Raw genomic sequence first — 16,221 nt, 5'->3', positions numbered from 1 at the left:
CATGAACTGATGAATTCAGAATGATTTAAACCATAAACTAGGCATCTTGAAGTTTACTTAAATAGATCACATTATATGTAAAATCTTTTGTTTCTTCATTTGGCATATTTAATATTTTGTGTCATTTCAACACAAAAATAAACCACACGTGTTGACCTTAGCTAAAAACCACTCCATTTCCTGGGCAGCTGCTACTATATACTGCCTATCTGACAGACAGGGCTAGGTCCTGGTTACCAAAGGACATCCTTATGGTCATAACCAAGTTGTAAATGTCACTAAAATTCTTTCTGAATGTCTATCACATGTGTATCACTGATTCTGAAGTAGATAAAAAGAGCCAAAGATTCATTTGGGAGTTGGACTCCCAGAAGATTACTTTAAAGCAGAATAGCAGAAGGAGTTGTGACATGCATCCATAAGCAGTTGTAGTGATTTGACAGTTATTTAGCCCTCAGTTACTAGTCCTGTGGTTGAACTGACAGCACGCCTGCAAAGATAGTGAGGCCTGTTTCAGCCCCATTAATGTCGTCTTGAATGTGAGCCTGCAGTCTGGAAAATGATAAATGTTCAGTGATTGATGATTTTATAGTCTCAGGGGATTCTGGGTGGTTTCTGGTTGCTGTGAGCCTGAACAATTTCCCCCCTTGCTTGGGCCTCTGCTTTAAAATTGTGTAGCCCTTATTTTGAAGAAATTTTAAACAAGTAATTAGCTGGACACTTTGAATTAAGCTGAATTTTTACATTATGCACAGCTTCGTTTATGAAGCAGATGCGGTTTTGATGACAAGGTACTACTCTGATTCAGTGTAACCCTTTAACCAGATATACATGCAAGCAGTCTGTGTAGCGAACACTGTTTTCTTAGGAAGGCCTGAATATTGTTTGAAAAAGACAAAAGCATTCTGACCTGTGGAAAGAAATTGCATAATTGTCTTAATGGAACAATATGTGCAGCTTGAAACATTAAAGGTTTTGCTACATCCATTACTTGTCCTCTTCATGGTTCTGGAGCAAGCTATCAGATAAGTCAGTATTTCCTGTTTACACGAGTCATCTTTCCAAGCATATTAGCTTAGCTACACTAATATTAGAAGGGGGAAAATAATCTTTTATTTTGAGTGGTTGTTTGCAAGACAGGTGGCAGAGCTGGATTTCTCAGCTTAATCAGTTCTTGTAAACTGACCTATTATAGATGAGCAATGGCATTTAGTGCTTGATAACACTAAAATGCCTATTAATCTATAACCTTAATTTAGCTGTTGAAGGGGGAGTGGTATTTCCTCTTCTTATTCACAGAAATACATTTTCTCCTCATGCCAGACCTTACACCTTTGTTTAAAAATGTCAACAGGAATATTTAAATTCATCCAGTCATAATTTCAGCTTAACACTGCATTTCTGGGAAAGCTATAGTGTTCTAGATGGAAAAAGATTTAAATATTTCTATATTATATAATTTTGGAGAAACTTTATCCATGGAGAGACATATTATTGGATTGAAAAATGATGCTCCTTTTATTCAGAAGGGAGGGGGAGAAGAGTCAGACTGTGTGAAATAATGGTTAGAGTGTGCTTTACACAAGATACTCAGACCTGAAAGCCAACTTCATGATGAATGGCCAATTGCAACTCTATACATTTAATTAGGAGAGTGTCATTACACTCAATTAGCAGAGCTGCCAAATAATCTCTTTAATTCTCTGCTCTTTTTTCCTTAGGGTTTTGCAGACAGCCCTCATTATGGTGATCACTTGAATGACAGTCGATTAGGGCCCCATGAAGGATTGTCCCCAACACCTTTCTTGAACTCAAATCTGATGGGTAAGTAGGTAATTCTTTGCAAGTAGCCCCTCAAAGCCTCTTTGGTCAGATAGAGGCATTTTTCATCCTGTTGATTAGGCCTGGCACATCAAGCATCTGGAAAGTACTGCATTTCTCAGTACAATTATAGATTTGCTATATAAGGCCAGGTCCACAAAAGAAATTTGACTTCAGATATGCAACTCCAGCTAGGAGAATTGCATAGCTGGAGTCGACATATTTTTAAGTCGAATTTCTAGCACAGCCCAACTGTTGGGAGATGAACAGGAGAAACTTCTCGTACCACTCAAACCTTCAAGGAGTGTGGCAGTTGCTGGGAGCACTCTTGACAACATTAAATTTAGTGCATCTGTACTAGGCGCTTTAATTTGAACCGCAGAAGATCCAACTTGCGAACATCAGTCTTGGTGTAAGTATGGATGTGCCATTTGTCTTTCTACATAGAAGAAGTTGCTTCAAAAATGGAGCTTTCTGAACGCAGGTGAATTACCCATGATTTTATAAAAAGGCTGAAGTGACAGTGTGAGTGACAGTATTTTTGATAGCAACGAAGGGTCCTGTGGCACCTTATAGACTAACAGAAAAGTTCTGAGCATGAGCTTTCGTGAGCACAGACTCACTTCATCAGATGCTAGTATTTTTGATAGTTGATTCTGTAAAGTTACAGATGATTTGATTTCCCCCCGCCCCAGTTTAGAAGACAAAGTCTTCTAAAAGGCTTATTTTACTTTTTTCAAAGTTTTTTTTCCTGTTGCAAAGACATTTAGAGTATTTGTCACTCTTACGCACTTTCTGCAATATTTAGATGTCTTTCTGAAAATTTAGAACACTGACTTGCCTATTTATTGTAACAGAGAGGTAGCTGTGTTAGTCTTTATTCTAACAAAAGAAAATAGCACTGATGTAGCACTTCAGAGACTTACAAAATAATTTATTAGGTGATGAGCTTTGATGAGATAGACCCACTTCTTGAGATATATCAGATGAAAGCTAGAAGAAGTGGGTCTGTCCCACGAAAGCTCATTACCTAATAAATTATTTTGTTAGTCTTTGAAGTGCTACATCACTGCTTTTTTGTTCTATTTATTGTAAATTATTTTCCAGTTAACACTTCAGTGGTGTTCTTCTTTGTTTGCTTGCACATACTCTTTTCAAATACCAGTTTCTTTAGTGATATTTGCATTTAATATCTTTGCAAAATTAAGACTGTGACATATAGTATAGATTCCTTTTTGAGATGCAGTGATTTACATATGTACAGTAACTGCAGCTGTTACTGTTTCTATGCCCGTGGCTCCCCCCAGCCTCTGCTTTTGAAACTGAGAACAATGTCGATACTGAGAAGAGACACATTATCAGTGTAGCTGTTGAACAAATTGTTTTTCTTACTTGGATGCTGCTTTGGCTAGAACATTTTAATGTACTAATGGTTGTCGTTTCCCCTCCTCTGCACTTGTGGCCTAAAAACATCAATTTCAGATATTTACTCTTTGGCAGAGCAGTGTCCTGGGGCAAATGCTGTCCAGTTTGTGTTTTAAATTTAGCTATAGTTATGTACATTTGCTTTGTATTTCTAAAGTTGACATTTGTTTTACTTATATATTTTGTTTCTAGTGTATGTGACCTATTTTCTGATCTCAGTATTGTCCTTTTAAGACACAGCCGTGCTAATCTAAGTGGCTTAACTAAATCCAAATCCTGGTGGTCTGCAATTTATTTTGGAAATCTTTTTTAGTTTGCTCTGTCTTTGTTTACTACTTTAATCATCTGCAAAGTGTAGAAGCAGACAGTCTTATACCACAGCGCATCTATTGATAAAAGCAGTTATCCTTTTAAACCTCTCTTGTTGAATCTCACAATGTAGCATTTTTTAAATAACTGTATATATGTGCATATATATGAAATTATGTAGCCCACATCACCAGATTAACAAAGTTGCATATGAAAATTAGTGAAGTCAGTAAAGTTTGTGGCTTGCTATTAGCACACTAGAAGACACCATTTCATTTAGTAAAATCATTTTTTTTTTTTTTTTTTGGCCTTGGGGTGGAAATAGACCTAGCTAAGTACATTTATAGCTTGAGCAAAACAGCAATCCTGGGTACATATGGCTTACTAGTCACATCTTTTACTGCTTTTGTTTGCTGCATTCCTCCAAAATTTTTGTATGCAGAAGAAGTAGTTTTTAAATTGTAGTACGAAAGAGCGACACAGTTCATGTGTCCGTGTTTTGTTTTGAATCATCCGTTTTCTAGACATTGTAGAATTTTATGTAAGTGCAGAAATTATTGGCCTTACTGTATCATCCTAGCTTTTAGGTTTTACTTAAGATGACTAGATGATTCTATTAAACTTAATGGAATTACATCATTAGTACAGATTTGAGAAGAAGCCTCCATTGAGATTGCTTTGGAGAGGGAGTTAAATGAATCGTAAGAGGTATGCATATCAATCACTTGCTTGTAACAGCTGTGGACTAAAATATTTTTGTAATGCATTATAGCTAATGCTTCTCACTGGTTTTGTTTCCATTAGAGAAAGTCTTCAATTTCTCTTTATCCATAGGACTTATTCTAAAGCTCATCTGCATGAATATATACCCCATTGCCATAAAATGGTGTTTAAAAATATGCCAGCAGGATTGTCTATTTTGTAGTATTCATAAAAAGCAATTTACATTTAGTTTGTTTGTAGTGCAATGTAAAAAGATTTAACTGTGTATTTTGCCGCTTCATACTGAATTTTAACTAGCAAAGGTTAGAGATATTATATACTAGAAGGAAATTAAAATTGTGCTCTTATAAGGTGAAAATGGTTTCATTATTCAATACTTCTAACTAAATTGTTGGGTTTCTTTGCCTCTTACCTTTGGTAAAAATGAGAGCTTTCAACAAAAGCTGCAGTTCTTACATTGTGATGTTAGATTGACTAGAGAGGTGACAGTAGGTTGTTCTTGGTTAGGAGAACCTCCCAAAGTGCAGAGCCCTACTGTAGTTAGAAGTTAAACACATACAAATCATAAAATCATGGGACTGGAATGGGCCTTGAGAGGTCATCTAGTCCAGTCCCCTGTGCTCATAGCAGGACTGAGTATTAAAGATGTGCATTTATAGCATAGGAAGAAGTTATTCTAAAGGGTTGCAATTTAGACATTTCATGATTTGGGGAAGAGAGGAAGATTTGCACTGAGAATGTGGGCTTGACATGGTTGTTTGAAAGATTGAATTAGATTAATATGGCTAAAATAGTTAAAACTAGAAGAAAGAGCAAAATCATATTCACCATTGCTATCAATGCTTAAAACCACTATTAAAAAAGGAATTGTGTATCAAGGTGATGCTGCTGTTTAGTATATTATGTTCAGCCATAAGCATGTTTGCCTGGAGAGACAGTAGAGGATTATAAAGTGCCACTGTCTTTCATGATGGAGCTCTCAAATGTTTTAATGATCTTGTACATTGCAAAAGAGAAATTTTGTCTAACAAGAGTTGATAATGATTCAATAATGAACAGTTTGCCACAGAAAGATGCATTTCCACATTCATTTAGATATTTTGAAGTGTTTTGCAGAGGAAATAAAGCTATTATGTTGTATCAGTTAGTGTTCCTCACTAATGAATTCCAGAATTATCCTGTTGATTTGTCGGTGTGAAAAAGAGGCCATTCCTTGTATTTCAAGTGAAACCAGTGTGCCCTCTTGGCATCTATGTGTGTCAGTATCATGATACCGATTTGTACTGCACAAAAATCAGACTAAAATACATGGGCCATAAAGTAGCACAATTTAGAGCTAATATTTGCTTATTCAACATTTAGGCTACGTCTACACTAGCACACTATGTTGAAGTAGCCTATTTCAATGTAAGAACATCGAAATAGGCTACTTAGACGTGTATCATCTACACATCCTCCAGGGCTGGTGCCATCAACATTCGACATTGAAGTGGCGATGGAGAACATCGAAAGGAGCCGCCCCGGAAGGAGATGTGGAGCGTCCACACACACAAGTGCTCCCCGTCAAAATAAGGGGCCAGCAAAGCCCCAAGCCGCTCCCTTAAAGGGCCCCTCCCAGACACACACAGCCTGCACAGCACGAGATCCACAGAGCCAACAACCGGTTGCAGACCCTGTGCACACAGCATGGACCCCCAGCTGCTGCAGCTGCAGCAGCCAGAATTGCCGGGCTAAGGGCTGCTGCACGCGGTGACCATAGAGCCCCACAAGGGCTGGACAGAGCGTCTCTCAACCGCTCAGCTGATGGCCACAATGGAGGACCCCCTCTATTTTGACGTAGCGGGACGCAGATCGTCTACACACGCCCTATTTTGATGTTGAACGTCGAAGTAAGGCACTATTCCCATCTTCGTATAGGAATAGCGATTCTTCCTCGAGTGTCCCCGTGGGTGCTCCACGATAGGTGTCGGGCTCGCCCCGGCACCACAGATCAGAAACTTTCCAGCAGTTTCTGCTGGTCTGCGCATGCACCGGCGCATGCCGCTCCCTTGCGCACCCCCGGCCACGTGCGCGAACCGGTCCCCGCCAGTTCCTTCTTAACTGCCATCGGCTGCAGATGGAATCCGCTCAGGCTGCGGCCAGAGTCAGCATACTTAGAGTTTTTAGTTAATTGTTGGTTTCTTTTCTTGCAAAAAAATAAAAATAATATATGTAGAAAGATTTAGTAAAAGAGAGGGAGGAGCAGAGACAATGCAGGGACGTGAAGGCCAGTACGCCTCCTGGTGCGGCAGGCTGGGGTCTGTGAGAGGGGAACAGGCACAGAGACAGTGCTAAGTACCCTATTAACATCTCAAAAGACTCACTGCGATGTCCTCTTCAGGATTCAAAAAGTGTGAGTCCTGCCACGAAGCTATGCCAGCCTCCGATGGGCATAGTCAATGCATTAGGTGCCTGGGGGAATCGCATGTTACCCAGAAGTGTTCCTTCTGTGCAAAGCTCACAGCCAGAGCCAGAAGGGACAGAGAAATACGGCTGAAAATGCTGTTGTTTGATAACGCCCTCCAGCCAGACGTGCCGGAGAGGCCTCAATCGGAGGGACCCACAGGGCCCCATAAAAGGAAGGCGGCGTCCCTCACCCTCTCGGTGCAGAAACGGAGGAAGCTCTTCCCAGCCAGATCCCTGCCAGCGGCCACAGCGAGCGGGACGGGCGTAGCACACAGCCCCCAGCCACAGTCATAAACAAGCGGCAGCACGGCAGTGCACGTGGCAGAGGCTGAGCCTTCAATTACTAAACAGCCAGCACGCACAACCTTCAGGGCGGCAGCCATGCAACCGCCGGAACCAGCGGCACCACTGCAAGTGGCACAGATGCCAACGGTGCAGGGCCAGCAGGCACACAGCCTGCAGGTACCGGAGGAGGCTATCCGCACGGCACCGCAGCTGAGTGTGCCAAGCACGGCGCCGACAGCAGGGCCGAGATCCCCGGCACGGGAGGGGGTGGTGCCAGCCCCGCAGGGGAGGATAAAGGCAGCAGCAAAAACCTGGCACCGCAGCCCTTCCCCAGACAGTGCTGCAGGGCTGCTTTCAGCAAGCCCCCCCCTTATGCTGCGCACACCAACCAGAAGACATGGGTCTCCCCCAGCCTACCCAGAGCCGCCTCCTCCGTTCCTCCAACCGGCGTCACCATGGCTCGGGTCACCTTCACCTTTTCTGGGATTTGACCCCCTGGAGTACTATCACAAACCAGTTTCACCATTCTCTGTCATCGAGAAGATCTCGGTCTCCCAGACATAGGGGGTATGCACCTTGAGAGTGGTCCAGGTCTCCATCCCAGGAACCATGCCCGTGCTGCCATGGTTGCCCTTACCATGCTGGGCATAGACACCACAGGCATACACCCAGGGGCAGGTCCCCCCTGACCGTCCAATATCCCTGTGGGCACTCACGGACGGGGATGGAAACACAGTTGTCTCAGCGGGAGTTGATTTTGGAACCCCGAGATTTTCCCTCGCAAGCCTCTAGCGAGAGGGTGTACCACCGAGAGCAGGACCCTGAGAGTTTGAAGGAGGCTTACCCTAGTGGTTCCTCCTTATCCTCCCCTGACGAGGCTATGGCTCCCGGGGATGTTGCTCCCCCGGACGACCTCAAACAGTTTCAGGAGCTGTTTAAAAGGGTGGCCTTCACTCAAGGCATCCAAACAGCAGAGGTGCAGGAGAAGCACCACAAGCTCCTCAAAAACCTGAGACCTCCGGCCTCATCCGAAATCGCTATCCCGCTCGACGAAGCAATCATGGAGTCGGCCACCACCACATGGCAGACCCCGGCTTCCGCTCCACCTATAAACAAGAGAGCAGATAAGAAATACTTCGTCCCGGCAAAGGGCATGGAGTTCCTGTTTAGTCACCCACAATCAAATTCACTGGTGGTAGAATCGTCTCAGCAGAGATCAAAGACTTCCCAGTACAAAGTGGGGGGTTACGGACAGAGATGCCAAGAAGCTAGAGCTGTTCGGCAGAAAGGTATACTCCTCCTGCACCCTGCTGTTGAGAATGGCAAATTATGCAGCACATCTAGCGAACCATAATTTTGACAATTACTCCAGGCTTACTTCTCTCATGGATTCGCTTCCGGAAGATAAGAAGCCGGTGCTGAAGGCCATTGTGCAAGAGGGCTATGCAGCTTCGAGGACGGGAGTCCAGATCGCCCTGGACGTAGTAGACACGGTGGCACGCTCAACAGCTACGGCAGTGGTCATGCGCAGGGAATCCTGGCTGCAGACATCGGGTATCCCGAGGGATCTGCAGGCAAAAATTGTTGATCTCCCCTTCAACACGCAGAAGTTGTTTGCAGAGTCAACTGATTCGGTCCTTCACTCCAGTAAGGACTCAAGAGCTACACTCAGAACCCTGGGTATTTATACCCCTCCATACAGAAAGAAAAAGTATTACCCTCAACAAAGGCGATACCCGTACCAACCTCAGCGTGCTCAGTACCAATGGGGCTGCGACCAAGGGCGACATCAACAGCAGCAACAGTATAGAACTCCTCGGCGACGTTCCCAACAGAGCCGTGCATCCTCTGGGCAGGCCCAAAGGCAACAAGTTTGACGGACAGGTCGAGGGCTGCACCATTACTACCATTGCGCAATGCCATCCCCAGCAAATGTTCCGTCATCGCCTCCGACCGTTCCGCTCACAATGGCAAAAGATCGCCACAGACAAATGGGTACTAGAGATCATAGCCACGGGTTACGCGATCCCCTTCCAGTCGCTCCCACCGCCAAAACCTCCTCCCAGGCCTCATCTCAGGGATGCTTCCCACGAGGCAAAACTCAAGCAGGAGGTGGACCATCTTATGTTCATAGGGGCGGTGGAAAGAGTACCGGAGCGACTCCAGGGGAAAGGGTTTTATTCACGATACTTCCTCACAGAGAAGAAAACAGGAGGCTGGAGGCCCATCTTAGATCTTCGAGGCCTCAACAGGTACTTGCGCAAACAGCGTTTTCGGATGATCACAGTCGCCTCTATACTCACGGCACTGGACGATGGAGATTGGTTTGCAGCCCTCGACTTACAAGATGCGTATTTTCATATAACGATCCACCCGGCACACAGACATTTTCTCCATTTTATGGTCGGCAAAGAACATTTCCAATACAAGGTCCTGCCGTTCGGCCCCTCCTCGGCCCCCAGAGTCTTTACCAAAACCCTGGCAGTGGTGTCAGCCTACCTGCACAGACAGGGGGTATTTATATTCCCATATCTGGACGACTGCCTACTGAAAGGGGCCTCGAAGGCAGGGGTACTACGTGTGATACGCGTAACAGCAAACACGTTTTCTTCGCTGGGCCTGGTCATCAACCTCGCGAAGTCAAAGACCGACCCCACACAAGACACAGAGTTCATAGGGGCACGTATAAACTCTATTACAGCAAGGGTCTATCTACCCGACACCCGCTTTCACGCCATCGGTTCCCTGGTGCAAGTCATTACATACAGCCCCACGGTGCCAGCCTTAATGTGCTTGCAGCTGCTAGGCCACATGGCAGCGGCAACGTTTGTGGTACAGAACACCAGATTGCATATGCGCAGCCTGCAGCATTGGCTGGCGAGCGTCTACAAGCCGTTGTCCCACACTGGCCACAGGGTGGTGTCGCCCACGTTAGAGGTGCGCAGATCCCTGCAATGGTGGGTAAACCCCAAGAACATGCTAACGGGGTACCCTTTCACCAACCACAAATCTCTATTTTTCTTACTACCGACGCTTCCCACATACGGTGGGGAGCACACATCGGCGACAAGGTAACGCAAGGACTGTGGTCCCCTACGGAACAGTCACTGCATATAAATATACTGGAGCTCAGAGCAGTGTTAAACGCCTGCAAACACTTTTGAGACCACATACAAGGCAAAGTAGTCGGGATCAATACAGACAATACCTCCACCATGTTTGATATAAATCGACAAGGAGGAGCTCAATCCCGTGCCCTATGTGCGGAAGCAGTCTGGCTGTGGAACTGGTGCGTCGCCAACAATATAATGTTGAAGGCCTCGTACTTACCAGGAGCTCACAACGTGAAGGCAGACCAGCTGAGCAGGCGCTTAGCACTCATGTACGAATGGCAGATCTGCTCCGATCTGCTACGACCGATCTTTCATACATGGGGGTTTCCCCAGATAGACCTGTTTGCCACCCAGCACAACAAGAAGTGCCCACAATACTGCTCCAGGGCAGGACTGGGGCGGGGGTCCTTTGGGGATGCATTTGCGATATCGTGGAAGGGCCCCCTGCTTCATGCGTTTCCCCCCACAGTGCTCATCCACAAGGTCTTGCAGAGAGCCAGGAGGGAGAGAGCCCGCATGATCCTGGTAGTCCCAACGTGGGATCGACAGCAATGGTTCCCCTTGCTTCTGCGCATGTCAGACCGCCCACTGTTTCCCCTTCCGGCGGCGCCGGACCTACTCACGCAGGCCCAGGGGTCCATAGTGCATCCATACCATCAAGGCCTGCGCCTAGAAGCATGGTTAATCCATGGTTCAGCTCACTAGAGAGTACATTTACGGAGGGAGTACAACAAGTCCTGGAGAGTAGCTGAAGGACCTCCACCCGGAAGACTTACAAGCAGAAATGGACTCGATTCACTGCATGGTGTTCTGCCAAGCAATTAGCTCCCCTTGATGTGCCTATACCCGTAATACTAGAATAATCACTGGACCTCAAAAGAGGCGGGCTCTCCCTATCCTCGCTGAAGGTCCACCTCGCCGCTATATCGGCTTTTCGGCATGAAACGGAAGGGCCCACGGTGTGCGCCCATCCTATTGTTACCGGGTTCCTGAAGGGGCTGGTAAACCTGTACCCCCCTCGGAAACCGCTTCCACCATCGTGGAACTTGGACCTAGTGCTCAGCGCGCTAACGGGCCCACCGTTTGAACCCTTAGCCACAGTTCCCCTACGTCTCCTTACGATAAAAACAACCTTCCTCCTTGCAATCACGTCAGCTCGCAGGGTGAGCGAGCTCGCAGCAGTCATGGCAATGCCGCCCTGCACAGTCTTCTCAAAGGAGGCGGTAACCTTATGGCTGCACCCAGCCTTTGTTCCGAAAGTTTCTTCAGAGTTCCACCTTAACGAACCTATAGTTTTACCCTCGGTTTATCCGAAGCCTCACAGCTCCAGCAAGGAGGGACGCCTACATCTCCTGGACGTGAGGAGGGCGTTGGCCTTCTACATAGACAGAACTAAGTCCTTCCGGAAAACGGACAGACTCCTAGTCTCCCTTGCTCCGAGGTCAAAAGGAGAGGGTCTCTCCTCCCAGAGAATCTCGAAGCACATTGTGTCCTGTATAAAAATGTGGTACGAACTTCGAAAGACTCCTTTACTGGCCCTGCCTAGGGCTCACTCCACCAGGGCAGTGGCGGCATCAACAACCTTTTTCAAGGACATCGCGTTAAAAGACATCTGTAGAGCGGTGACCTGGTCATCCTACGACACCTTCGCCAAGCATTATGCCCTACACCGGGTATTCCAAGAGGATACCGCCTCTCGACAGCGGTCCTTTCGGGGGCAAGCTTCACATAAACCTATTGCCCACCTTCTTACTTGGGTTACTGTTGGGTAGTCACCTATCGTGGAGCACCCACGGGGACACTCGAAGAAGAAAGAGAAGTTACTCACCGTAGTAACGATGGTTCTTCGAGATGTGTCCCCGTGGGTGCTCCGCCACCCACCCATCCTCCCCACTTCGGATCTCTGTTTCGTGTTTTTCAGGAGTATCCGAGGCGGTTGGTCAAGGAACTGGCGGGGACCGGATCGCGCACGTGGCCGGGAGCGCGCAAGGGAGCGGCGCGCGCTGGCGCATTCGTGGTCCGGCAGAAACTGCTGGAAAGTTTCCGATCTGCGGCACCAGGGCGAGCCCGACACCTATCGTGGAGCACCCACGGGGACACATCTCGAAGAACCATCGTTACTACGGTGAGTAACTTCTCTTTTCGATGTCTTGCTGCCTAACGTCGATTTCAACATCGAACTAGCTCACGGCACATGTAGACGCGACGCATACTATTTTGACATTGTGCCAGTTACTTCGAAGTAGCTGGCTAGTGTAGACTCACCCTTAATGTTTTAAATTACTTTACAGTCTAGAAAAATAGTCACAAGAAAGATTAAGTGGTTTTTCCAGTTGTAAGAGAGAGAGCCTTGCTCAAATTACCTCTGCTTGCACCTACATGTGACTTATAACAGTATACTGCTGTATTGTCGGTGTCCTCCCTTATCCGCTTATGCTCCTTGTGCTGAACTGTTACTGACTCCACCTATCAGGAGATAGGAGGAGGGGGGAAAAGGAGGACTGTTTAGGTATGAGAAAAATTAATCACCATTATTTGCATGCTTAAAAATTGAGTGATTAATCATGATGTTAAACAATAATAGAGTACCATTTATTTAAATAATTTTGGATTTTTCTGTATTTTTAAGCATTGATTTCATTTACAAAATAGAACACAAACTGTACAATGTCAGATCTGATTTCCACTCTCCAGAAGGTGGGTGCCTGCAAGAGACCTTAAAAATGCCTTGCCCCTATAGCAGGGTCAGCAACTTTTCTGAGACAGAGTGCTGAAATTTGACCTTTTGACCTCTTTGTATGGTCTGCGTGCCACTGGGCTGCTGTTAAGGTGAGTAACAAGAGCATCAGACAAGGGTCACTGTGGCAAGCTGTGTGGGCTTCAGGAGCTGGCCCAGACCAGGGGGTCGGGGTGGAGTTGAGGGGTGAGTTGTGCCTCTTCCTACTCCATGGAGCAGCCTGCTTTATCTCGCTCTGATTTTGAGTTCTTGTGTGGTGTTTTGCATGTGAGGGATGTGAGGCTGGCTCGAGATAGGGTGTGTCACAGCAGGGTGTGTTGAGTGCTTTAGGCTGGACTGGCGTGTGCATTGTGGCACTGTGGGCTGGAATATTGCCAACAGGCAAGTGGGCTGCAGTGAACTAGAGGTTAGGGGCCTGAGTCTATTCAGACTATTTGCCGGAGAGGACCACACACGTAGTACTGGAATGGACAGTGTTTGGTCCTGCATGGGGCGTGGTGTATGTGTGGGAATCATCTTTTCAAACTCTTCTCTGCAAAAACAAGAGCTACAGAAAGCAAGTGAAAGCTGAGATGGGCAGGTAATGTTACCTTAATTTACACTAGATGACCACCCAGGGTTATCCTAGTATGGATTTATTGATCAAGGAATTAAACACTCCACTATATGCACTCTGCTTAAACTAAAGAGGATAGAGCTGCCACTAAAGGTTTAAACTAAAGAGGGAAGCATCTTGCTTGCTCTCTGTCTCTGTCTCTGTCTCTCTCTCACGCTCTCTTTCATTCCCTGCCCTCAGGCACTCACACAAGCATATAGGCTGCAGAAGGAGCCAAGGCATGTTGGTCCTGGAAAGTCTGTCTGCTGGTCATTGCTGGAGAGCTGGTCAGGAAAGAAACTGGCTGCAGGAATGCAAAAGGAGAATGAGTGCTGCTGCCACATGCTCTCTCCTTTTATTGCCTCTGTACCACCCTTGTGACTGATCTGCATTCCTCATCAAACAGCATGCCCAGACTCCCTACAGCCAGAATCTGTGTCTACACTAGGCATTATTTCCAAAAGTCTGGGCCATGTTTCAAAAGAATGCGTGGAGCATCTCCATGTGCTCTTTTGAAAATGAAATAGAAGGAACGTGCCCCAGCTTCCAGAATCGCTCTTCCAAACATGAAATAGGAAAAGCTGCCCATTTTTGGAAGCTTATTTTCAAAGAAGGCGTGTGTAGACGTTTCGCATCCTATGCTTTTGAAAGAGTGGGAATCCGCCATGGCGGCCATCAGCTATTAGGCCGAGACATGCTGTCCAGCTCCTGTGGGGCTCTGTGATCTATGCACATAGCAGTCCTTAAAGCCACATACACCCAGAAACCCTGTTGCAGGAAGCTGAGCATGTGCAGGAATCAGCCATCGTATGTGGTGCCCCTGCACGCCTCAGCCAGACCCACAGTAGCTACCGGCAGAGCATGGTCAGCAGTCAGCGAGGAGGGAAGCCCCAGGGCACCCCCTTTGCATGTGTCCAGGGTTCCCAAGGGGCCAGCCAGGGCGTGGGCAAGCCCCCTCCTGGACAGAGCCTATGCTCTGGGACCTGCTGGGCCTCTGGCAAGATGAGGAGGTCCTGCATGAGATGGGCACGAAGTGGCAGAATGCGGCCACTTTTGCCTGGCTGGCCGAGGGCCTGACTACCCATGGCTACCCTGCCCGCACTCCGGACCAGGTACACAGCAAGGTCAAGGAGTTGAGGCAGGGGTATACCCGGGCTCGGGACTCGGCCAGTTGGTCAGGGGCCGTCCCTGCTTTGTGCCCATTTTACCAAGAGTTCCAAAGCCTCTGGGGCCCATGGGACCTCCCCTCCCACCACTCGCCGTCCTCAGTACCTCCATGGAGGAGGCCCAGCCCGATGAGCTGGGACTGTCAGCCAACCAATGCCAGCAGGGCCAGAGCCTGCAGAAGCAGAGAGTGGTCCAGCGAAGGGGGGGCGGGGGGGGACCTTGTCACAGATCTCCCCTCCTGCACCTCCAGCCCTGCCTTGGCCAGCTGGGCATCCCCCGACCTTGGCGGTGGACCATCAGGTATGTACCCGACAGGGCACACACCCTGGACCACAGGAGGGGTATGGCATGCTCGCCAGAAGGCCCCCCACAACCTCAGTGGACCCTGGGCTTTGGCCATCAGGATGGTGGCATGGCCACCTGTGGCCTTCAGCACTCACTCCCATGGACAACACTGCGACCTGCTCCTGGGAGGAGGGAATTGCCAGGGCCAGACTGCACAAGAGAGCTGTCCCCAGAGGGACTCCCACCACCACCCTGGGCCTCTGGGGCTGCCCTGCCGTCAGACAGGGGACGGGCTCCTGTCGCCCACTGAGGGATGGCGGGGCGTGGGCCATGGGGTTGGGGTCGGTACTCACGGCCTGTCCCTCTTTTCCCTCCTATTCTCACAGCTGAGCTATCTGACGGCTGGGAAACCCTGGCACCATCTGTAGTGCCCAGGAGCCCCCCGGAGGTGAGGGGCGAGGACCATGCGGTGCCATCAGCTGAACCAGGGCTACCCAGCTCCCAGAGCGGCCAAATGCAGGTGGCGGAGTACCACCAGCTTGCTGCCTTTCTCTGCTGGCAGTTGGAGGTGGTGGAGTGGTGATTCCGCCTCATGGAGGGTGAAGCCACCTGGCGCCAGGTGGCCTGGGCAGAAGTGATGGGCACCTTGAGGGATGTGGGAGGCATCTTCAGGTAGCTCCTGGCCCAGATGCCCTCTCCCGCTGCTCCCCGCAGCCCTTTCTGCTGGAGCCCCACCCACCAGTTCACCTGGAGAGGCTTCTCCTGGGGCTGATTGCCCATCTGGGGCAGAACCCCAGCCCTACCTCACCATTCTCCCTGCACCCTCCCAACCCCATCAGGGATCCTGGACCCGGGTGCGGGGTGTGGGTGCTGGGGCTGGTGTGGGTCGAGGCCCTGCACCCGAGCCCTGCAGTAAGGGCCTCCCATGCAAGCCACCCATTCCCCCTTCTCCTGTATATAGTTGTCTCCCCTCTCACCTGTATATAGGTGTATGATAATGTTTAGCATAGTTTGAAATAATTCTTTTTGTTGCATTTCAATAATATCAGTTTACTCCACTCGTATCCCTGTGTGCTGTGTGCCCGTTCACGAGGGTGTCTAGTGTAGAAGTAGCTAAAGACAGCAGTCTTGACTGGGTTGATGATTCATTTTCATGTTCTCAGCCTTGCACGTTCTAACCCTGAACACTCAAGTCTCCACTCACACACACATTCATATCTGGGGAGAGAAATGCAGTTTACAGCAAACCACCAGCAGAGTGGATGAAAGTTACAAAAAAGGTTGCAAGGCTGAATCATCAAGCTTATGGTAAATTT

At 48.0% G+C, this 16,221-nt stretch overlaps 1 protein-coding gene across 15 annotated transcripts in view; it reads left to right on the top strand.

Moving 5' to 3' along the window:
• The window catches only part of TCF12 (transcription factor 12), a 395,995-nt gene that overhangs the window by 169,135 nt on the left and 210,639 nt on the right, over window positions 1–16,221 (top strand). For all 15 annotated transcript variants that reach the window (XM_075006242.1, XM_075006258.1, XM_075006256.1 and 12 more), the window contains one exon: window positions 1,722–1,824. In XM_075006242.1, coding sequence (XP_074862343.1) covers window positions 1,722–1,824 — 103 coding nt within the window. The remainder of the gene's footprint in view (window positions 1–1,721; window positions 1,825–16,221) is intronic.

Source organism: Carettochelys insculpta, chromosome 12 (assembly GCF_033958435.1).
Source record: "Carettochelys insculpta isolate YL-2023 chromosome 12, ASM3395843v1, whole genome shotgun sequence".
NCBI lineage: Eukaryota > Metazoa > Chordata > Testudines > Carettochelyidae > Carettochelys > Carettochelys insculpta.
Note: the sequence above shows the minus strand (reverse complement) of the source record. Positions and strands in the feature narration are given on the sequence as shown.